The sequence below is a fragment of the Leucoraja erinacea genome, chromosome 12 (genome assembly GCF_028641065.1).
Source record: "Leucoraja erinacea ecotype New England chromosome 12, Leri_hhj_1, whole genome shotgun sequence".
In the NCBI taxonomy this organism is placed as follows: domain Eukaryota; kingdom Metazoa; phylum Chordata; class Chondrichthyes; order Rajiformes; family Rajidae; genus Leucoraja; species Leucoraja erinaceus.
The window spans coordinates 14,461,356-14,486,607 of NC_073388.1; the positions used below are offsets into that span (position 1 = coordinate 14,461,356).

Sequence of the window (25,252 nt, forward strand, 5' to 3'; positions counted from 1 at the left end):
AAGTTTTTAAAAGGTTATCTTGGTAACAGTAATTAGTTATTTTAAACATATATATATTTATTGCTTACGTGTATATATTTATTGCTCATTATTCTATGTTCGCTCTTCTGGGGAGATGCTAACTGCATTTTGTTGTCTGTGTACTGTACACTGCACAATGACAATAAAATCTGAATCTGAATCTTTGTGGTTTAAAAATCAATCTGGTTCACTAATATTCTTCACGGAACAAAACCCGAAGTCCTTCCCCAAGTCTGTACGGCACGGTGGCGCAGCGGGAGATTTGCTGCCTCACAGCGCCAGAGACCCCGGTTCAATCTTAACTATGGCTGCTGTCTGTACAGAATTTGTACCTTGTCCCTGACCACGTGGGATTGCTCCGGTTTCCTCCCACATTCCAAAGACGTACAGCGTTGTAGATTGATTGCCTTCGGTAATATTGTAAATTGTCCCTAGATAGTGGTGATCACTGGTTGGCGCAGACTCAGTGGGGCGAAGAGCTGTTTCCGAGTTGTATCTCTAAAGTTTTAAAGTATGCTCTAGGTGTGACTGCAGACCAACCTGTGTGGTTGACCGTCAAGTATCTCGCCAGTTCAAGGGTAATTAGGGATGGACAATAAATGGGTGAGGAGGAACTGTAGATGCTGGTTAAACCAAAGACAGAGTCAAAAAGTTGGAGTAACTCAGCGGGTCAGGCAGCATCTCTGGAGAAAAGGAATAGGTGACATTTTGGGTTGAAGCCCTTCTTCAGAGGTCAACAGTAAACTCCAAAAATACCAGTGCAAGAAACAAGCTTTGGTTGTAAAGCACCCTTTATGGGCGACTGCTTGCACACCTTGGGTATTCAAGCAAATACATTTAACTGTGTCTTGTCATGTGACAATAAAGTATTTGTTCATTCAAAAAGGAACAAGTGCGTTATTTCAGAAGCGCACACTCAGGCACATGTAAAATCCGAGTTGCCTAGACCTCTATATTCTCAAAGAAGGTTGAAGAGAAAAAAGGGAATGGCCAGGATGGAAGGCACTCGGGACCATACTACTGACCATCCATGGATAGGTGTGATGGACTGGGCTGTGTTCACCACTCTGCAGGTTCAGCTAACGAAGAGAAGAGCCATTACCATGTTACGGTGAGATGCATGGTGACAGATTATTTTCTATATAGTGCATCTGTAGATGACGGAGAGAACCCTCCTGGACGTGTCCAATCTTCTCGGACGCCAAAGACCGTAAAAATGCTGGTGATGTTTCATGATCACCGTATCGTTGTGAAGGAATGAGGTGAGGTTGCTGGAGATATGGAAGAATAGGTTTGGCTTTGAGCTGAGACTTCAGAACTGACTGTTCTCTTGCTTATTCTCTTGGTGTTTGGGGCGTTTGGGGTCTTTGGTAACCGAAAGAATACATTTGGGATGGCTGTGCATAAATGTTCAAGATTCAGAAATGAATTGATGAGACATGTGTCGTTGCCTAATGCTGGTGATTCCGATAGTTCTGGTCCTTTATTGTATTGGTCCTCAATGCTTCACACTGGGCTCTAGCATGCCTCCATCTAACTTTGGGTATAACCTAGCAAACAGAAACAATATTGGATGTTTCTTGCTTGCCTGTTCCTGTGTGAGGGCTTGCAATGTACCTTGGAGGCACCAAAGCACAAAGATTATTGGCGGTCTGGAATCTCCCATCGCATGACCTGAGGTTTGATCTGCTTCCTTGCAACAGATCATGCTCTTGTGTGCTGAAGCCATGCTCCCCTCTCCTCTGCCTCACCAGAGCAAAAGGCAAAGTTAATACTGCACATCGGAGGTTGAATGTGTTGGAAGGAACTGCAGATGCTGGTTTACACTGAAGATGGACATAAAATGCTGGAGTAACTCAGCGGGCCAGGCAGCATCTCTGGAGAAAAAGAATGTGACGTTTTGGGTCAAGACCCTCCTTCAGACTTTAGAATCGACCCAAAACATCACATATTCCTTTTCTCCAGAGATTCTTCCCGACTCATTGAGTTACTCTAGCACTTTGTGTTTTCACGTCTGTGATTGAACTTGCCGAGGTGAAGGGAGGAACAAAAAGCCTTGCTCTTCAGCAATAAAATGTGGGAGGAAACATGTAGCTCGAGCGTGTGTGTGTGTGTGTGTGTGTGTGTGAGGGAGAGTGAGAGAGAGAGATGGTAAAACACAGAATCACAGCAGAATGAAAACGAGGTAACGCCCCTGACAATCCCCTGCGGCAATGTGACAGATGCAGCTTTTCTCCCTTGTGATGATACCAGTGTGAGTTGACACCTCAGGAAAGCCTCACTGCTGAACACCTTGCACCTTGGATTTGTTTCTACATGTGAATGTGAATGCGGCATGAGAGGCCTCACTACCTGCACAGCAACGCTGCACCTAACGTGTTAGGTTAGGTGGCGGCTCTGCTGACTATTATTCCCCCCTGCCTTATTAACCCTTTTCAGTCAACAATTTGCATTGAATATTACTTGGCACATGCTCAGTAAACACTCGGGAGGCTGCCGAAGCTGCTCCAGCGACTGCTGAAAGAGAGGGGAGTAAGAAAGAAACACAAAGGAACCCTTATAGCACAAGTATCAACAGGCTCGCAGCTGATAAATTAGGCACACTGCTGTCTACACTCGGCAAGCTGGAATGTTAAACTAATTTGTTTAGTAGCTCAACAATGCTGAGTGCAAGCCACTGTAATAAAATGCCAACAAGTCCCTAAAAATCTGAAATCATTCTGTTTGAACAGAAATTGTTGTCTCTAAAATCAGATGGGTCATCATCTAAATCCAAACTATTGCATTCAAATTGCATTATGTTCTGATATTTTTGCCAGTACCTTTGGGGATTATATTCTCTGTCAATTCATTTCTGTGATTAATAGAAAATGAAGTTACCTCGTTTAAAATATTAGGATCTCATACAATTCATTTCTGGTAATTTATAATTTAATTTAAACGACGTGAGATTCTAGGTATGTACTCGAGGACCAGAGGACATAGGTTTAAGTCGTGGACCAGAGGACATCGGTTTAAGTCGAGGACCAGAGGACATAGGTTTAAGTCGAGGACCAGAGGACATAGGTTTAAGGTGAGGGGGAAAAGATTTAAAAGGAAGCTGCGGGGTAACATTTTCACACAAAGGAACAGGTTGCCAGAGGAGGTAGTTGAGGCAGGTAATATCGCAAAGTTTAATAAACATTTAGACAGGCACATGGATAGGACAGGTTTAGAGGGATATGGGCCAAACGCCAAAAGGTGGGACTAGTGTAAATGGGACATGTTGGTCGGTGTGGGAAAGTTGAGATGAAGGGCCTGTTTCCACACTGCATGACTCTATGACCACAACTCTACTGCCTACAACTCTCAACATAAAGGATTGGTCAATCAGGATTGAGATGAGAAAAAAACCCTTCACCCAGAGGGAAGTGAATCCTTGGAATTCTCCACCCTGTGCTGTGATGGTTTAGTCATTGAGTGTCTTCAAGAAATATCTTTAAAACATTTTAATTTTGAGGGAATAGGGGATATTGCAGGATCGTATAAAAAAAGTCGCCATGGAAAAAATCGATACGTTTTTACTCGTATGTTTAGACGTAGTAGGTCAGCATGTTAGTCGTAGGTAATCGAGGGTAGTCCAAGGTAGTCGTAGATAGTCTTCATCATAGTCAAAGGGAGGTCGAAGGAGGTCGTCTTCACTTTCCACCATTCGGTGTCCAATTTTCCCGAAGTTAGTCGTAGCTAGTCGTGGCTAGTCTTCAACATAGTCGAAGGAGGACGAAGGAGGTCTTCTACATTACATTTTTTTCAAAAGGGGCTGCCCCACTTGGGGGACCTAATTGTCGAGTTGAGAAGAGTTTGAAAAAATGACGTTGACGACCTCATTCGACAATGTTGAAGACCAGCTTCAACTAGCTACAACTAGCTACGACCAACTTTGGGAAAAAGACACAAAGTGCTGGAGTAACTCAGTGGGTCAGGCTGCATCTCTGGAGAACATGGAAAGGTGATCAATCTGAAGATGGGTCCAGACCCAAAATGTCACCCATCCATGTTCTTCATAGATGCTGCCTCTGAGTTACTCTAGCATTATCGATCAATTTTTATGTTGTTATGTTAATCATTTATTCAGCCTGCAACTCAACACATTCTGCCGCCCCTTGTGAAGCCAGTGATATTTACTTCAGTGAGGATTAAGATAGCAGTGAAGTAAGTGGCCTTTCCATATGACTGAATCTGGGCTGGTTGACTGCTGGATGAAGGAACTATTGCAGGTTATTCATAGAAACATAGAAATTAGGTGCAGGAGTAGGCCATTCGGCCCTTCGAGCCTGCACCGCCATTCAATATGATCATGGCTGATCATCCAACTCAGTATCCCGTACCTGCCTTCTCTCCATACCCCCTGATCCCCTTAGCCACAAGGGCCACATCTAACTCCCTCTTAAATATATTCTCTCATCACACAGCTCCAACGTGTTTATAATGCACATCATAAAATAAGTCCAAAGGAGCATTGTTGAACATCTCTTCAACCAAAGCCACCGAAGGTTGGTGGAAATAGTTAACTCAACTGAATGAATTAAATAGGGGAGGGAAGGTGAAAACATGGAGAACTCAGGAATTTTGATCTTTTAAGGCCTTGGGAACTGAATACATAGACATAGAAATTAGGTGCAGGAGTAGGCCATTCGGCCCTTCGAGCCTGCACCGCCATTCAATATGATCATGGCTGATCATCCAACTCAGTATCCCGTAACTGCCTTCTCTCTATAAACCTCTGATCCCCTTAACCACAAGGGCCACATCTAACTCCCTCGTAAATATAGCCAATGAACTGGCCTCGACTACCCTCTGTGGCAGAGAGTTCCAGAGATTCACCACTCTCTGTGTGAAAAAAGTTCTTCTCATCTCGGTTTTAAAGGATTTCCCCCTTATCCTTAAGCTGTGACCCCTTGTCCTGGACTTCCCCAACATCGGGGAACAATCTTCCTGCCATGGTTCTCAAGGATGATAGAAGATGTGCAAGAGATCAATTTTGAATGGGTGCAGAAATCTAAGGATTGCAGGGATGGAGAAAGTTACAGAGATGTGGAAATGTGTGGCCATGGAGGCAACTGAAAACCCGGATGAGACTTTAAATTCAAAGGTCGGAACACTTTTGGAGGGATAAGATAGGAGACCGGTGCGATGAAAAATTGTTCAAACAATTATACATAAAAACTATGCAGGAAGCTGAGGAGTGACCTTGTTAGAGATTTGTAAAATCATATGGGTCATATATAAGATGAACGGTTGCAAGGTAGGGGAGTTTAAAGTTAGTTTAAGATGCAAGGGGAAAGATTTAAAGAGGGCATGAGGCTCAACTTTTACACACAGTGGTGGGAATGGGTCAAAAACAGTCAAATGGGACTAACTCAGGTAGACTCGTTGGTCGGCGTGGATGAGCTGTGCTAAAGGGCTCGTTTCAGTGCAGTTCTATAACTCTGAAGTCGTTAATCTGATCTACCAAGCCTCTCTCCTGCTGAACAAACTGTTCTTATTGACTGGAGTTCCAGAAGCAGCAAAAGAAAACAAAGGCCGTAAAGGGAACAGTAAAAATTCTCCTAAAACCGAGAATTACTGGAAAAAGTTAAGAGTCTGCTCAAACAGTATATCTAACAGCGCAGTCGTGAAACAGCTTGCTGTGCCACAGTTTTATCATCCCCTACATTTCATTCCAGCCGGGAAGCTTATACTTTCTGGCAATTCTTGTCATGTTGATAAATGACCCTGTGAGGAGCTGAGAAGAAAGCACAATGAGTGATGTCGCTTTAGGTCATTATGGACGACCTGATGAGTGGCGACATCTTATATGAAGCTGCCACAAATCGTTCCATTCATAATATGCAACATGAATAATGCAATATGTGGCGCGGAGTGGAGTTAACTCAAGAAATGCAGAAGAAACTGTCTAGACTTATTACTTTTGTTGTGTGATGTCAAGCCAATGTACATTTACCCTAAGCCATCAGCCAATTATTTTGATTAAGGAATGGATAAGATGGAGATGTGTTGCCTCTCCTTGGGTAGTTTACACCACAAATTTCCTTTTCTTTCAGATATAATAGCTACTTTATTCAGAATCTCAACCATGCCTGGTTTCTATGGCAATAATCAGTATTTTTCATCAGAGCTTCCTCAAAAGTTTGTTTTAAAACGCATGAATTCATGTAAGGCAGGGAGAGCAGCCATTTTGCACCAACAAAACTATGTCTTTCTTCCAGCAAAATCTCCATTCACAACTCAAGTGGTTGCAAATCTCACAAAACTGTACTCCAAATCGTGACATCTCTCGGTAATGTCTCTGGAGCCATGAAATCAACCCCATAAAACAACAACTCTCTGCTGTTCTGCATCCATTCACATGTTTTTATGGCTGTTACAGAGTCATCAGGCAGTCTAAAACATTATTTGCTGCTCAAATGATAGTCATTTAGATCCAATTTTTTCTCCATTTCAAACAAAAATATTGATGCCCATTTATCCTGTCCGCTGCCTAACTGGTAATAGCCACGCTGACACTCCACAGCTCTACAGTACTGCCTGCCCTGTTAATCATTGATACATGAGGTTGATCATTTTCTTTGTACCTTTCCTTTATTCAGCCAGGCCATTATTTACTCCCATCCATAATTGCACTTGAGATGGTGACAAGGCATTGTCTTCTTGTGAAGACACCTACAGTCGGTCCAGTGAAAAGCTCCCTTGATATGGAAGGAGGTGGTAGGATTTTTATGCAACAACACAATCCTCCGAAGAAGAGTCTCGACCCGAAACGTCACCTACTTCTCACCAGAGATGCTGCCTGTCCCACTTAGTTACTCCAGCATTTTGTGTCTGTCTTCGGTGTAAACCAGCATCTGCAGATCCTTCCTACACAGTTCTGTCGTTTTACTCAGTTCTGTCGTTTTTAATCCCCTTACGCCAGACAGAAGAAGGATGGAGTTCCCGTGGTCCTTACCTTTCACCCCACCAGTCTTTCCCTCCAATGCATCATTCTCCAATATTTCCGCCACCTTCAACATGATCCCACCACCAGTCACCTTCCCATCCCCACCCCTTTCCACTTTCCGTAAAGACCACTCTCTCCACCGTTCCTTGGATCTCTCATCCCTTCCCTCCCTAGGTATTTTTCCCTACAGCTGCAGTCGATATAACATTTGTCCCTACACCTCCTCTCTCCCTTCCATTCAGGGAACCAAGCAGTTCTTCCAAGTGAGACGGAGGTTTACATGCAATTCAAACCTCGTCCGCTGCATTGGTGCTCCCAACGTGGTCTCCTTTATACCAGTGAGACCAAGCATAGACTAGGTGACGTCTTTGCCAAACACTTGTGCTCTGTCTGCCAAAGTCGGTGGGAGCTCTCGGTTGCTAACCATTTAAATCCTCTTCCCATTCATGTAATAACCTTTCTGTCCTTGGCCTCCTTCATTGCGGGAGGGAGTTCACACACAAACTGGAGATACGGCACCTCATACTCCTATGGAATGAACATCAAATAATAACACGTCTCATCCCCGCTTCTCATCTACTGCCCTCACCTCATTACACTACCATTTGGCCCACTATCTCCCCCACCCCCCCCGTCACCCTGCTCCTTTCCTTCGTACTCTCATCTCCCTTCCCCGAGTTCCCCTTTTTATCTTCCCTCTATCCCATCTCCTTTGTCCCCTTGCACCCACATCTCTCCCTCGGGGTTTACAGTTCACCCCCTCTTCTTATCTGACACTTTCTCTCACCCATCTGCTAATTGAAGTCCCCTCACCTGTATTCACCTAACACTTGCCAGGCTTTGTCCCGCTGCTGATCACTCTTTTCCAGCTTTCTCTCCCTTACTCTAATCAGCCTGAAGAAGTGTCCCAACCTTAAATGTCGCCAAGCCATTACCTCCCCAGATGCTGCCTGCCCTGCTGAGTTCCTCCTGCATTGTGTGAGTTGACCCTGAAGGAAAGGTTCCCTGTCATCCTTCCAGACGTTCTGTAGGGAGCGTGGTGTTGGTAAAGTAGCCTAAATTAAAGTGGCACCAAACTGGCGACTCTGTATACTCTCCCAGTGTACTATTGCTGCACACTTGTACTGTATCTGAGATGCTTATTTAAAAATGTATCTAAGTGTTTATGTGTAGTGGAACTTGTACTGAACTGGATACAGAAATTAATTTCACTGTACCTTGGTACATGAGACAAATATAGTACCATAGCTTACCATGATTGCACATAGAATGCATCTTGTAGCTGATCAGACTACAGCCATGGTACAACAGTGGTGTATGCAAGCACAAACTGCTTCATTAAGTTGTGAGCAATTACCAGCAGGGATAATCGAGGGATGAAGATGTTGGCCACCTTGATCTGATGGCACCTTTCCCTGAGGTGTGTTCTGAAAGATTACAATCAATATCAATCAAAGGATTGTAATAATCAATCAATCAATAATCTATTGATTGATCGATCAACAATCAATAGAGGCTGAAGAAGGGTCTCGACCCGAAACATCACCCATCCTTTCTCTCCAGAGATGTCCCGCTGAGTTACTCCAGCATTTTGTGCCAACCTTCAATCAATATAACTTTAAAAAAAAATACTTGCTGCCACTTCTCAGAAGATGTCTCTTGCTGGGGCAAGAAACTCACAGTGCCACTTATCACCACAAACACTCTGCCGCTGGCCGTTTAGATATGCAGCTCAAATATTTTCAGACATGACTTGTATTTCAATTGGTTGCTTTGTTGAATTATTGTAGAACTCCGGGATGAATTGAAGCATAATGCACTGTAAATTTTAATCATCAGTTAAGTTTAATTTTACTCAGGATCTGATTTTAAGTCTGTCAGCATTACAGTTAATAAACTGTGAAGATGAGAGAATTCAGCAGTGATTGGTTTTTGCTGGTTTTCAGCTGAAAAGAGATCCTGATTGGTCATAGTCATACAGTGTGGAAACAGGCCCTTCGACCCAACTTGTCCACACCGGGCAATATGTCCCATCTACACCAGTCCCACCTGCCTACGTTTGGCCCATATCCCTGTAAACCAATCCTATCATAGAAACATGGAAAAATAGGTGCAAGAGTAGGCCATTCGGCCCTTTAAGCCAGCACCACCATTCAATGGGACCATGGGTGATCATCTAAAATCAGTACCTCATTCCTACTTTTTCCCCATATCCCTTGATTCCTTTAGCCCCTGAGGTGAACCTAACTCTATCTTGAAAACATCAGTCTTTACTGCCTACTGTGGCGGAGAATTCTACAGATTCACAACTCTCTGGGTGAAGACAATTTTCCTCATCTCAGTCCTACATGGCCTACCCTTTATTCTTAAACTGTGACCTCCTGGTTCTGGACTCCCCCAACATCGGGAAATTTTTTTCCTGCATCCAGCCTGTCCAGTCCCTTAAGAATTTTATATGTTTCTATGAGGTTCCCTCTCATTCTTCTAAATTCAAGTGACTACTTGCCCAGTCGACCCATTCTTTCATCATATGTCAGTCCTACCATACCGGGAAGTAACCTTGTGAACCTAAGCTGCACTCCCTCAATAGTAATAATGTCCTCCCTTCAAATAATAGACCAAAATTGCACACAATACTCCAGGTGTGGTCTCATCAGGGACCTGACAACTGCAGTAGGACCTCCTTGCTCCTAAACTCAAATCCTCTCGCAATGAAGGCCAAGATGCCATTAGCTTTCTTCACTGCCTGCTGTACCTACATGCTTACTTTCAGTGACTGATGTACAAGCACACCCAGGTCTCGTTGCACCTCCCCTTTTCTTAATCTGACACCATTCAGATAATAATCTGCCATCCTGTTCTTACCACCAAAGTGGAAAACCTCACATTTATACATATTGTACTATATAAATGTATCTGTCATGCATTTGCCCACTCACCCAACCTATCCAAATTAACTTGCAGCCTCATAGCATCCTCATCGCAGCTCACAGTGCCAGCCAGCTTTGTGTCATCCGCAAACTTGGAGACGTCACATTTAATTCCCTCGTCTAAATTGTTAATATATATTGTAAAAAACTGGGGTTCCAGCACCGAGCCTTGTGGCAGCCCTCTAGTCACTGCCTGACATTCGAAAGGGACCCGTTAATTCCAACTCTTTGCTTCCTATCTGCCAACCAATTCTCTATCCAAGTCAATACCCTACCCCCCAATACCATGTGCTCTAATTTTGCACACTAATCTCGTGTTTGGGACCTAGTCAAAGGCTTTTTGAAAGTCCAGATACATCACATCCACTGCTTCTCCCTTATCCATTGTACTTGTTACATCCTCAAAAAATTCCAGAAGATTAGTCAAGCATGATTTCCCCTTCATAAATCCATGCTGACTGACCGATCCTATCCATGTACCTGCCTAAATGTTTCTTAAACGTTGCATTAGTTCCTGTCTCAACTACCACCTTCGGCAGCTGTTCCATACATCCACCATCCTTGGTGTGAAAAAGTTACCCCTCAGGTTCCTATTAAATCTTTCACCACTCCCTTGATTCCCTTACTCTGGCCAAGAGACTCTGTCCAACTTCCTGGTCTATTCCTCTCATGATTTTGTACACCTCTATAAGATCACCAGATCCTCTTGCACTCCAAGGAATAGCTCCTAAGGCTGCTCAACCTCTCTCTCTGTAGCTCAGGCCCTCGAGTCCTGGCAACATCCTTATAAATCTTCTCTGCATTACTGCTACATTATACTAATAGAGTGCAATGTCAATAGACAATAGACAATAGGTGCAGGAGTAGGCCATTCGGCCCTTCGAGCCAGCACCGCCATTCAATGTGATCATGCCTGATCATCCCCAATCAGTACCCCATTCCTGCCTTCGCCACATATCCCCTGACTCCGCTATTTTTAAGAGCCCTATCTAGCTCTCTCTTGAAAGCATCCAGAGAACCTGCCTCCACCGCCCTCTGAGGCGGAGAATTCCACAGACTCACCACTCTCTGTGAGAAAAAGTGTTTCCTCGTCTCTGTTCTAAATGGCGTACTCCTTATTCTTAAACTGTGGCCCCTGGTTCTGGACTCTCCCAACATCGGGAACATGTTTTTCCTGCCTCTAGCGTGTCCAAACCTTTAACAATCTTATATGTTTCAATGAGGTATCCTCTGATCCTTCTAATCTCCAGAGTGTACAAGCCCAGCTGCTCCACTGCTCCATTCTAAGCATGTGACAGTCCTGCCATCCCGGGAATTAGCCTTGTAAACCTACGCTGCACTCCCTCAATAGTAAGAATGTCCTTCCTCAAATTAGGGAACCAAAACTGCACACAATACTCCAGGTGTGGTCTCACTAGGTCTCACAATGTCAACAAACCACATTGAGTTTCACAATGTCACAAAGTCAGTGGTCTCACAGTGTCATCATACCACATTGAGTAGGGTATCATTATACCTCACTGAGATTGTGGCCTGTATGCAATGGGCATATACCAGCAGAGTAGATGGACCATAGTTTACCTGACTTCACTCCATTATTATTGATCATAGAGCTGACTGCTAACAGAGTTTATAGTGGTGATTGATGCAAGCACCTTTGGGGTCAAGCATGTAGGAAGGAACTGCAGATGCTGGTTAAAACCGAAGGTAGACACAAAAAGCTGGAGTCTGAAGAAGGGTCTTGACCCAAAACGTCACCCATTCCTTCTCTCCAGAGACGCTGCCTGACCTGCTGCATTACTCCAGCTTTTTGTGTCTACCTACGGGGTCAATGCAGTTTTCTTTATACTGTACATGTGCACAACTACAAAGTGAGCAAACACTTTGAGTTTCAAATTACAATAAATATGGCAAAAGAGAATTATGAGGAATTTTAAATATGGACTTAATTGGAAAATATAAATTTAAATGGATATGAATTCATTTGAGCTCGGGACATGATGAGTCTTGATAATTCTACAATGGTTTTTCATAGTAATGATCAGTCTTGACAGATATATAAATCTAAAAGTTAGTGATCTGATCTTAGGATCTTCTGTGTATGAATGAGAAAACTTCAAAATCTGTGATCTTTTGCCAGCCTGATTGTTGATGTAAAAACAGTTCTGGAAAGTGTATATAAAATAATTTAAATGTCGTCTTCATCAGACCTGGGCACATCAGAAGGGACCATAATTCAAACCAGCATTAAATTTGAATCTAGTCCAGAAAGCGAAGGAACAAATAGATAAACTCAGTCATCTTGGATTTCTTCCAGAAAGGATATTAATGCATGGTGAATGCATAACTGGTCCAGGAAAGGCAACTAGAAAAAAATGGTCCTTTTTGTAGCAGTTTTGAGTTACTTGTTTAGAGATACAGCAAGGAGACAGGCCCTTCGGCCCACCGAGTCCATGCTGACTAACGATCCCCATACACTAACATCTTACACACGAGGGAACATTTACAATTTTACCAAATCAATTAGCCTCCAAACCTGTATGTCTTCGGAGTGTGGGAGGAAACCAGAGTACCCGGAGAAAACCCACGCAGGTTATGGTGAGAACGTACGAACTCTGTACAGACAGCTCCCGTAGTCAGGATCAAACGCGGGTCTCAGGCGCTGTAAGGCAGCAACTCTACCGCAGAGCCACCGTGCCACGCTTTTAGAGATACAGCCCAGAAACAGGCCCTTCTGTCCACCAGCTCCGCACTGACCAGAGATTCCCGCACACTCATGTAATGTAACAGATTCAGCTTTGGCTGCCTGTGAGCATTAGCTTTCGTTTCACTGTCATTTCAATTTCATTTCACTTAGATCTTTATTCACCACAGAATGATAATTCAGACAGAGTTTTGCTCGTCTATCTCCTTTGCTAAATGGGAGCTTCAAGTTTGAGAGCTGTATGGTCTAATCATTTGATTATATTTCAGCCAAGTAGGTGCTTCAGAGATTAAGCTAATGGTTTGGGGTGCAGATGGTATATGAAAGAGCCTTTCAATTAAGGACACAGGCAGTGAAAGAACTATTCAATGTGCTTACATTTTTCTGAAGACCAAATTCCACACTAAGATCTGCTGCCTTTGGTAGTTTGAATAAAGGTTATGAAGATGCATGTGAGCAATGAAGGAGAATTTCTTGATGAGCTCATTTTTGAGGCTCTTGTCGAATAATTTGTTCCCGCATCGAAGGAGCTACAATTTCATCTTCCTCCAAAAATAGGTACAAAACGCTGGAGTGACTCAGCGGGACAGGCAGCATCTCTGGATAGAAGGAATGGGTAACGTTTTGGGTTGAGATTATTCTTCATACTGAGTCAGAGTAGAGGGAGCTGCAGAGACAAGGAAGTGAAAGGTGTGAAAATGAGACAAAGGGGATGGAGATCAAGGAAAATGTAGATCGATCATTGAAGACAACAACGCATACAGAGATAAAATGTAAACAAGGGCAGTCAGACTATCGAAGAACTGGGAAGGGGGGGGGGGAGGATGGAGAGAGTGAAGGCAAGGGTTACTTGAAGTTAGAGAAGTAAATATTCATGCTGCTGGGGTGTTAGCCGGACAAGCAAAATGTGAAGTGTTGTTCCTCCAATTTGCGCTGGGCCGCACTCAGACAATGGAGGAGGTCAGGACATGAAGGTCATTGTGGGAATGGGAGGGGGAGTTAAAGTGTTTTGCAACCGGGAAATCAGGTAGGTTCAGGCGGACTGAACGGAAATGTCCAGCGAAAAGATCGCCGAGCCTGCGCTTGGTCTTGCCGATATATAGGAGTCCACACCTGGAACAGCGGATACCATAGATGAGTTTGGAGGAGGTGCAATTGAACCTCTGCCTCACCTGAAAAGACTATCGGGGTCCTTGCACGGAGTCGAGGGGGGGGGGAGTATAGGGACAGGTGTTGTATCTCCTGCGGTTCCAGGGGAAAGTACCTGGGGAAGGGGAGGTTTGGGTTGGAAGGGACGAGTTACCAAGGGAGTTGTGGAGGGAACGGTCTCCACATCTTTCTCCTGTCGGGTTTCTCCCCTTTACTAAATATGATGGAATCAGATTAATACCAAACCACAAAATGGACACCAGCAGGCCATTCCTTCAATGCATTGATATTCAAGCTTTACAATAACAATTGATCCACATCCCTTGTCTTTGCAGAATGTACTTGTTTTAAGGGCTGGACTTTGAATATAGTCCACTAACATTAGTTTAGTTTATTGTCATGTGTACCAAGGTGCAGTGAAACGTTTTTATTGCATACTAACCAGTCAGCGGAAAGACAATACATGATTACAATTGAACCATCCACAGTGTACAGATACATGATAAAGGGAATAATGTCTAGTGTAAGGTAAAGTCTGATTGAAGGTCTCCAGTGAAGTCCATGGGTCTCCAATGACTTAATCAGAGAGAAAGCAATAATTTTTCATATGGAGTTATGAAATATTTATTTTAACATACATATTCAAGGATCCCCACAGCAAATGTTGTTGTATTTTCGCTCTCTTTTCCGCTTGATAATCATCCTCTCTGTGGGAATTTCCTGAGGTTGCCCACCAGGCCGTCCCTGGCTATGTTTCACCTGCGCCTTCGGGCAGCACGGTAGCGCAGCCATGGAGTTTCTGCCTTACAGCGCCAGAGACCCGGGTTCGATCCTGACTACGGGCGCTGCCTTTACGGACTTTGTCGCTCTCCCTGTGACCTGCGTGGGTTTTCTCCGGGATCTCTGGTTTCCTCCCACACTCGAAAGCCGTGCAGGTCTGTTGGTTCATTGGCTTGGTATAACTGTAAATCGTCCCTAGTGCGTGTAATTGTGCTGGGATCGCTGGTCGGCGCGGACTCGGTAGGCTGAATGGCCTGTTTCCGTGCTACATCTTTAAAACTAAACTAAACTAAACGTTCTTGAGGAGTGACATTGCAGGAATAGGTCGTACATTGTGTACACTGCGACCAAAACACTTCAGCTGCCTGCTCCTTGCAGGAGATTTTGACACTTCACTGAACGTTTCCATGTCAGGCATTTCAAATCTGCAACACCCAGCTCTGGCCTACTTGTCAAAACCACGGATCCCAGTGCAATTTGGTAATTCACAGTAAACCTTTGCTGAATGACTGAGATTTGATATGTCAGCAGAGGTCGATGACGAGCTTTTGAACTGTGCTACCATAAAGAGCACAAATGTGGGTAATAAGTCCTCGGGCAGTTGATTTCCAGCTAGGATTTCCTGCAGAATACTATTATCCGTGCCAGTGCATAAGAATGTTTGTCTTAATAATTTGGAGAATTTCTCCCAAGGCCTAGTGCACCGTTGGCAGTCTGTGGCAGGTTTCCCTTTCCAGATAATAAGGTTATTTGAGAAATTATCCAGATGTCACTCTTTCCTACCTTTTTCCATATATGGTGATACCTTGCTCAGTTAGCTACTCTTGTTAACATTGTTGTGCATTGAATCAGGGAATTATTGCAGCATAGAAGAGCATTCTACCCATTGAATCCATGTTAGCTCCCTGTCTATTTAGCCCCACGCCACCACTCTTTCTCCATCGCATCAGTACATTATTATGCCTCGTGCCTATCCAGTTCCCTATAGCATCAATGATTGACTGATACCATCATCCCTCCAATTTCCAGATTGTTGTGCTCACTGTATAGACATGCCCCTCCCTGCATCATTTGCCCTTCACTTTAGATCTGTGTCTCAGTTCCGTCACTACCTGCCAAATGTGCTCTATTTAAATACATGATAATCTAAAAAAAATATTCTATCAAATATCCTCGCAACCACCTTAGCTCCTAGGAGAAGACCTCATAAGATCATGTGGTAGGAGCAGAATGAGGCCATTCGGCCCATCAAGTCTACTCCGCCATTCAATCCTGATCTGTCTCTCCCCTCCTAACCCATTCTCAGGCCTTCTCCCCGTAACCTCTGACACCCCCCATTGATCTAACCCTTTAACTGTGACCTCTCATCCCTCAAACCATTCTTGAATCATTTCTTCGGCACCATTTTGTATCGTGTTGCTTATTCGCTGTGTGTGGACCAATATTCTCTCCTGACTGTTGCTGTTTCTATCAGCTATATTTTCATCCATATTACTTTGGGCTTTGTGGCCGCCATGACCTCTACGCCATGACCTCTACAACTCCAAAGCCGTACAGGTTTGTAGGTTAATTAGCTTCAGTAAAAATCGTAATTGTCCCTAGCGTGTAGGGATAATTTACAATTTGTAGAAGTCAATTAACCTACAAACCTGTATGCCTTTGGAGTGCGGGAGGTTACGGGAGCACCCACAGAAAACTAATGGGGTCACAGGGGGAACGTACAAATTTTGTACAGTCAGCACCTGTAGTAAGGTGGGCTCTGCGGCTGTAAGGCAGCAACTCTATGGTGCCTGATAGTTCAGCTTCTGATTGAAGAGCATCACTCTATAATATGAACTATTTCTCTCTGACAATGTTGCCTCTCTGAATATTTTCATATTTCTAACATCTGCAATTGAAACCAACCAATTTAATTCAAACTAACCTGTCAACAGCATATATTTCCTTTTGAGCTTTCCCACACGTTAACTTGGCCCTCGTATAAATGATGAATTGAAGTATAGTTATATGCAAGGTCTGAAAGATCGTATTATACTACCTAGTCTGCAGTGGTTTAGTAGTTTCAACAGGTGTTAATATCATTTATCAAGTGAAGATGATGGACTTTTAACAGATAATTCACTTTTTTTTTTAAATGACAGGGATGCAAGGAGAGGATTGTTATCATGCAGTTCACACTGAATATGCAGAATGTGACCAAGAGCAATAGAATTGCACGTCTCTGTATTGCTCCCAGATATGTAGAAACAAGGACCTGGAGTTGCTGGTTAATATGCAAAAGGACACAAAGTGCCAGAGTAACTCAACAGGCCAGGCAGCATCTATGAAAAACATGGACAAGTGACTTTTCAGGTCGAGACCCTTCTTCAGACTGGCGAAGAGACTTGACCCGAAACACCACCTCTCCATGTTCTCCAGAGATGCTGCCTGGCCTGCAGAGTTACTCTGGCACTTTGTGCCCTTTAGTTCCTGGAAATGTCAGTCTTAATGTGCATTTAATCTCTGAATGGAATAATAATCTTCAATTCTTTATTCCAGCTACATCAAATGGGTCGTACGAAGGTTTGGAGAACAGAAATGGTGGAGTGTGCAAAACTCGATCCATGAAAATAATTATGAAGGTTGGACAAGGTAAACACTGGATCAGTGCCCTAGCTGTGTTTCTCTAACATGTGTCATTTAACTCAGGGCTGCAAGAATTTCTATGAAACTATCACTAAGGCTGCTGATAGTTCTGAAATACCAGACTCCAACACTGTTTTTGCCTTTGGTGAAGTGGGGAATGCTTCTGCAAACTGATGAGCTTGGTTTTGAGCATTGAACAATGAGGAATGCCTGGGGTGCCTGCGGCACACATTCAGGGTAGAGTCCCCAAACATTTAGCCTCTATTTCACTATTAACCTGAACCAAAGCCTTTATGATCAAAGGTCTTGTATAATGGTCTAACTGTGCATGTGCACATGTATGTAACTATTTTCTGTGTGTATTTGCCTGCTTCTGTCTGGTTACCCTTGTTTGTCTTGGAATGCTTGACTAATCCAAGTTCATTTTTCAACATCTTTACCAACAATATCCGTTTTAATGCCTCATCTACTTATACATGCAGAAGATAGACACAAAATGCTGGAGTAACTCAGGGGGACAGGCAGCATCTCTGGATATATGAAATGGGTGACGTTTCGAGTCGAGACGCTTCAGACTGGAGAAAAATCATTCATTCCTTCTCTCCAGAGATGTTGCCTGTCCCGCTGAGTTACTCCGGCATTTTGTGTCTATCTTGGGTTGAAAATAGCATCTGCTGTTCCTTCCTACATATATATGCATGTTTCTTTTTGTTCATGTTTGTCCATGATTGAGGTTACCTATATATCTGTTCATGTATATCTCTGTAGCCCTCTGTATTTCGTTACAATGCTTCTCCATTAATTTACCTAAATCTAAACTCACTGATTTTACTTTGCTTGAGTGATACCCACTATATTCTCTTCCTGAATTGTTACTAATCTAAAGATGACTTTCTTTGATGTAAGTGTACAAGCCTTCATTGCATATTAGTTTCATGATGATGCTGAGAGTAAACACTGATGATATTCAGTCGTTCAGTGGCTCTTCAGTGAGTTGATAGCAGTGGAGTGTGCGAGAGAGAAAGAATTTTATCGCCATTTTATCTTCACCTTTCTGAATGCATTAACCTTTGCTGGGGTGCAGCCCCAAGAATAGTAATCTGCACAGCCGTTTCCTCAGGTATTTCGATTACCAATTATAAGGGTAGGAACTCTCCTTTCATTAACCTAGTTACTAATTTTACATGACAACCACAATAAAAATGTACTTTATATATGGTGAATTTCAGACAATTTCAAACAAATTCAGACAATCCTGCTCATCATTCCTGTATTGGTGATGATTATTAATGCAAGGTGATAACATTGTACTTCCAAGAAGCAATGACAGAGCAGAAAGTTTAATGTTTCTAGACATTTTAATTTTTAGCTATTATAGTTACAAACAGGTGCTGCCCCAGTTGTGATATCCTTATTGAATGTACTATTTTACACTCAAATGATCCAGGAAAACCTAACCATGAAGCAAGCCAATTTTTCCACCCAACCTCACTCTAGCAATTCCCGGACTTCTTTTTAGCACTTTCAAACCTTCATGGTCATAAAGCCATGGAGAGATGCAGAATGCAAACAGACCCTTTAACTCACCGAATGAGTCCACGCTTATCATCAACCACCCATTCACACTAATTACACAATACACAATACAATTTATTTGTCACTTGAACCTCATAGAGGCTCAAATGAAATGTTGTTTCTGCAGTCATACACACAAGAAAAAAAGACCCAAGACGCAACACAATTTACACAGACATCCATCACAGCGCATCTCCTCCTCGCTGTGATGGAAGGCAAAAAAACTTATCTCTCCCCTGCATTTCCCATTCCCTTCCCGATGTCAGAGTCAAAGCCCCCGGCGGGCGATGGCAATTGTCCCGCGGCCATTAACGCTGCGCCAGGTGATGCAAGGCCACGCTCAGGGTCTTGGAGCCCCCGGCGGGCGCTAGCAAAGTCCCGCAGCCGTTGAAGCCGCGCCGGGCGGTGATGTAAGGCCCCGCTCCAGGCACTCCTCGACCCCGCGACTCGGGCGGGTGAAGTCGCCGTTGCAGAAGCCCCGAAAAGCGGTCTCCCAGCAGGGACCCGCGGGCTCCCGGTGTCACTTTCCACCGGACCTGCGGTTGGAGCCTCCGAATCCCCGGGGTCGGGTCACAGCAGCGGCCACCACCACCGCTCCACCCGCTCCGAACTCGGCCAGCTCTACGATGGTGAGTAGGTCCGCAGCTCCGTGACTGGAGCCCTAGGTCGTTCCTGCTGGAGGCCGCTCCACGTTGCAGCCCCAATGACAACGGAGACCCGACAGGGAAAAGGTCGGGTTCTCCGTGCAGGGGAAAGATTTTAAAAGTCCCCCCCCCCCCCCCCCCCCCCCCCCCCCCCCCCCCCACACACACACACACACACACACACACACACACACACACACACACACACACACACACACACACACACACACACACACACACACACACACACACACACACACACACACACACATCAAAAAAAAAAATAACTACATTAAAACGGGACAAAAAATAACAAAAAGACAGACGGACTGCAGAGGCCACTGCAACGTGAGTCGCGCCGCCCACCGGACTATTTGCATTAATCTCATTTTTTTATTCTCTCCCCACTCTTTACAACTCCTCCAATTCACCCACATACTGGGGACAATTTAGTGTCCATATAGTCAAACATTCCAAATGCCTTTGAGATATGGGAGGAAAGTGAAGCACTTGGGGAAAATTCAATCAGAAGGAGAACCTGCAGGCTCCGCACAGACAGCACCCAGAGTCAGGACTGAACCCAGATCTCTGATGGTGTGAGACAGCAGTACAACTGGTTTATTTATTTTTACCACCAAGCGCAAAACTGGCCGCAGCCCCTGATCAAACAGTGGCAATTTTAAATATTTGTTTTGTGATTTTTGGCAAGGTTGAATTTCTTGCTCAATCTAGTTTGTCTCAGAGGATGGTGTTTAACCCATGTAAGCAGCTGAAGTTCTTGTGTTGTTAGTCCCCAAAATGATCTTGTATGGGGGACTTGAGCCTTGACTAATACACTTCAACTATGTACGTCTAGATTAGAATGGTACATGATTTGTGAGAAAGGATGACCTAGTGGCATTGGTGCCACCATTCTTTTCAGTGGTAGATGTTGCAAGCTCATGAAACTTTTAAGTTACTGCCGTGCATCCTGTCGGTAATATGGAAGGCAGTCACCATTCCATGAGGGTAGAGAAGGTGCCTACGATTCTGAATAAAAGTATTGCAGGTCAGGCAAGTGTCTTTATATTGGGTGACGTTGACCCTCATAAGTGAGGCCATATTAATATTAAAATGTAGTCCATCCTTTTGATCGGCAAGGATTCATCAAACCCCTAACTTGAATCCTGTGAGGATAAATGGTGAAGAGTTGTTATATGTTTTTAGAAGTGTAGATGCGACAGGTCCAGTTACTGCTAGAGTTTGGATTGGGTGGCAGTGCTAGTGAATGTCATCTGGAGGTGATTGAGCTTTTTAGGACCTTAATCATTGTATGAGATTTAGTGGTAAATGTTGTCTGCCACTAATGGGACAATTGCCTGGATGTGGACTGGCCTGTGTACTCTCATGGTGAAGGATCTGTGACTGGAGGTGAATGCTGTGGATTCACCAGTGGTGGGGGGGAAGGCCATTAATGAATCAGTTGTGAAGAAAGTTGTGCCTCGTTTCTATTGGTGAGGAGCGCATGGGCGGCACAGCGGTAGAGTTGCTGTCTTACAGCACCAGAGACCCGGGTTCGATCCTGACCACGGGTACTGTCTGCACGGAGTTTGTACGTTCTCCCCGTGACCAGCATGAGTTTTCTCCGGATGCTCCCTTTTCCTCTCACTCTCCAAAGACATGCAGGTTTGTAGGTTAATTGGCTTTGGTAAAATTATAAATTGTTCCTATTGCATGTGTGGGTAGGATAGTGTTACTGTACGGGGTGATCGCTGGTCTGGCGCCGAAGTGCTTTTTTCCATGCTCTATCTTGAAGCGAAACTTAGCAAAACATGTTCTCTAGGATCTTGAGACTAAGGTTGATCTAACGGCCACACTTTCTTATTTTGGGTTGGTTAGGACTGCAGTCACAGATTTTCCTTGTAGTTCCCTGTGTAGGTAGGTAGTTATTTTTGGTGATGTATTTGGCATAACGGACAATCATGCTCCTTCTGGCCACTGAAGATTTTCTGCTAACTTAAGGCATGAACCTCAAAACCTCCATGATTTCCCCCATCCCCACCCAGCTCATGTGGATAAAATCACTGCTTTGACTAACAAGATGACTGATTGGGCTCAAATCTCTTAGCAGTAATTTCAGACAGTCTTCCCTACAGTGGTAGATAAGTGAAGAGGGTGAGAATACCAATGTTACAGATGGTTCTGGGACCAAGAGGTTAGATTCCAACTATATAATACTCTTGGGTCATTCATATCAATGCTCTGATCTGGTTTCCTGTCATAGATAACACAGTTTATAAAGTACTACTGCATCCCTTCCCTCTGGACTAGTGTCTAAACCTGCATTTTCTTAATGAAATGATACGATGCTTTCATCACCATTTTCCTGTCGACAATCGTTTCTTTTCCTGCATGAAACTGGACCAATTTTAACTAACTAATGACAATGGGCTCACAAGTGAGAGACTTTTGAGAGACTCCTTCCCAAATTCCCACCTTTTTTGCTCTATGGTGGCATTTCCAGGTTAAAAAAAGTCCACTGCTCTTCAGCCTGACACTGGCGCTACATGCGGTAATCTCATCGTCCTTTTTACTTGACACCTTGATGTTAACCAACAACTCTGCACTGAAGTCCCAAACAGCTGGTGAAGTCGGTAACTTCCATCTCCCTTCCATCCAGATCCAAACACAAGACCAGCGCTGAATGAGAAAGATCCTACCAAAGCACCAAGTAAAGGCCAGGACAACACAGTGAAGAACGTTGTCTCCCTCTGGAAAGACTCATCTTCAGAAGAGAAATCTGGGAACACAGGTGAGGAAGAGACAGCCTGCTAGGATGTCATTCCATAATTCTCTTTCCTGAGGGTAAACATTTTCAGATAATGCCACAGAGGTTTGAAGGGTGATAGCAAATAGATTGAACTTGGACATCTGAACTTTGCATTTATATCCAATCCAGACCTATCGGATATATGGAATAACTTTCTGAGTTCATGCCTCTGGTAGAACAATGCCCTGAACTATCAACTTCTAGAAATGAACCGAGATCGCAACCAAATGTTCAGCTGTGCACGTCAAATGGGTGAAGTTAGCGCGAATTCAGAAAATTATTCCTGAAGAACCCTCTGTAATCTTAGTAGTTTCCATGAGATACGAAACTGGAATGCTTAGTGTAGTCCCACCAGGATAATAACATCCTTCACCTTTAAGAATCCACCCCCAAGAAAGAGCTAAAAAGGGAATGCCATTCTCTCTTCTCTTTTTTTTTCCCTGAAGGGTTTGTGGGTCGATCAGTCTCCTTTGTTAGATCTTCCCCCTCCCACATTGCTTGAATCAGAACTGAATCTATCACTGTCTCCTGGAATGCCTGTGGGGCAGAGGAGGAGTCCAGCATCAGGCTACAGGAAGACTGTTTCCTTGCCTGGTCTGTTGCATCCATTATCAAGCCCTGCATGAAGCAGCTAAATCTAAACAGTCTGTTTCTCCTTCCCTCTTCTCAGTTCTGAGCCGGTGCCCCTGGATATGAAGTTAGTAATTATGTCCGACAATTCATTCTATACCCTCCTACAAAGCAATCGATGGAGTTTCTCTCCTCAACACTATAGTTTTCTGTGTGTACACAGTTTCTGCAGTGTTTAGAATTCTAGGTAGCACATGTAGACATTACCAAAAGCTAAAGGAGTGAGGTTATGCGCAGAATCTTTAATGTGAATTCTTTCATTTTCTGAGGATATATATCATAGACTTGTTGACAATAAAGGGCGTAGTAACCAAAGAGTAACTGTTGTGCGTTGTAACTGTTGTCGAATAGCCAAGTTGTACAGAAGTCACACAAGCAGCAAATGAGATGAACACTTAATATGCTTTTGGTAGGCATTTGGTAGGCAAATTAAAATAACATTTGAAGCTGTCCTGTTCACCTGAATTTGCATCTTAAGCAAACTGTAACACCTGAACTATTCCCTCGGCACTGCTGGGTGCCATGAGATCATGTACTTACATTTTTAGCAGAGCTTCAACCTGATTTGGAAAACAAAGGAGTTACTCTAGGGTCCAGCTGGCACCTGGACTGGAATGACAAATTAAAGGGGTTTCACTTAGACAAAGCAATCTGGCCACCATTTTGGTACGGCAAAAATATGAAGGGCCTTCGAAAAATGTGCAAATGTGGTTTGGCAGAGAGAAAAAGAAGCTGAAATAGTGGCACACAAGAAATAGGAGTCTGCCATTTGGCCCCCTTGGGCCAATTGCTTGGAATTTACAAAGTTCAGTCTAAAATCTGAATTGACTGAAAGATCTTTAGCAGCGACGGAACAGAAGAAAAGTTCCAGTCGGTGATCTGGGAGTGTAAATTTTAATATTTTCGCCACCTCCCAAACAGTAGGATGCATGGAAGGGAAACAATGACAGAATATTATTTAGCCTTTAGAGATGCAGCGTGGAACCAGGCTCTGTGGCCCACCAATGTCAGTGCCAACCAGCGACCACTCCTTACACAGTAGGGACAATTTACTAATTTACAGAGGCCAATTAACCTTCAAACCTGTACGTCTTTGGAGGGTGGGAGGAAACTGGAGCACCCGAAGAAAGCCCACACAGTCACAGGGGGAACGTACAAACTCTGCACAGACCACACCCGTAGTCAGGATCGAACCCAAGTCTCTGGCTCTGTAAGGCAGCAACTCTACGGATGCACTACTGTGAAGCCTAATTCTCACTGGGGAGGGGGGGTGGGGGGGGAGTCCTTCTTGCAAAAAGCTTCTTGACTTTCCTTTCTCTTATTTCAACAAGATGAAAATTAGGCAAGCAGCGTTAAGGTTGTCCGATTCTCTCTGCAAATTTTATTTATGTGAATTTTGTCCAGGCAGTTCTACACATGTGGAGTGGAGAACTAGTTCTGCCCATAAGTGATTAAAGATCCCAACCACCCACCCCCCGGCCTCTCTGCTCCCTCAATAAGGTGAAAGACTGAATTATGTGTTATGCTGTGCTGATGAAATGCACATGGCCATCATCCAGGTTGAGGCATGACGCTGAGAGCCAGCAGGCTTTTCAAACACAGTGCACCATCTTCACAGCTGAGACCGATTCCCACCTACCTGGGAACCACCTGCACATCATTTAAATCCGTAGTTATTCAACAGAAATTAGAATTTAGCATCCTGGATAATTTGTGATTAAAAAAAATAAAAAAATGTTGATTGTTATTCTTCACTTGAGCATCAAAATCTTTTGTCGAACACCACCAACCCCACAGGCTAAAAGCCACTGAGCTCAACATAGATCGTGTATCAAAACTAATTTGGCAATCTCTTAATGAACCATTTACAAGGCTGGACTGAATTGAATTCTGGATTGATCAATTTTGCTCGCATTCAAAGCGAAGGAGATTACCATTGTGAGATTATAGTGTTGCATATAGATTAGGTTAGACTGGTTTTCATCTTGGCAGGAGTTAGATCCCCTGGGATCCGATTTGGAGTGCAGTAGATTGGAAGCTTCCTTAACAAACAAATGTTGTGGTATTGATTCAGCCCCCCCCCCCCCACCACTTACTTGTCATTAAACAAGCCAATGCTAATAAAAGGGTCTAAAGGATAACCATTCCAGAAACAAAGGACATTAATTAAAAATTTAGAGCTGCTTCATCAGCATTCCCTTTGTGCTGTTATTTGTCTCGCATCTGTCTCGCTCTCTTTCTGTCTCTCACTTTCCATTTTATGCTTGTATTAAACTTAGAATTACTCTTTGCAGCTTCACCTGGGAATAAGTTCGATTTTTTTTTGTTTTAATCTACTCTCGCCTTCTCTCTCATTCCGCAATTTGGTCACACCTGCCTTGTGAATCAAAGATGTGGGATAGAGACCCA

General features: G+C 43.8%; 1 protein-coding gene across 2 annotated transcripts in view; it reads left to right on the forward strand.

The window, feature by feature from the left end:
• efnb1 (ephrin-B1) overlaps positions 1-25,252 on the forward strand; it is a 200,668-nt gene that overhangs the window by 174,000 nt on the left and 1,416 nt on the right. The window contains exons 3-4 of one of the 2 annotated variants that reach the window (XM_055643635.1): positions 17,099-17,191; positions 22,064-22,195. In XM_055643635.1, the coding sequence (XP_055499610.1) occupies positions 17,099-17,191; positions 22,064-22,195 (225 nt within the window). The remainder of the gene's footprint in view (positions 1-17,098; positions 17,192-22,063; positions 22,196-25,252) is intronic. The other variant, XM_055643636.1, reaches the window with a different exon arrangement.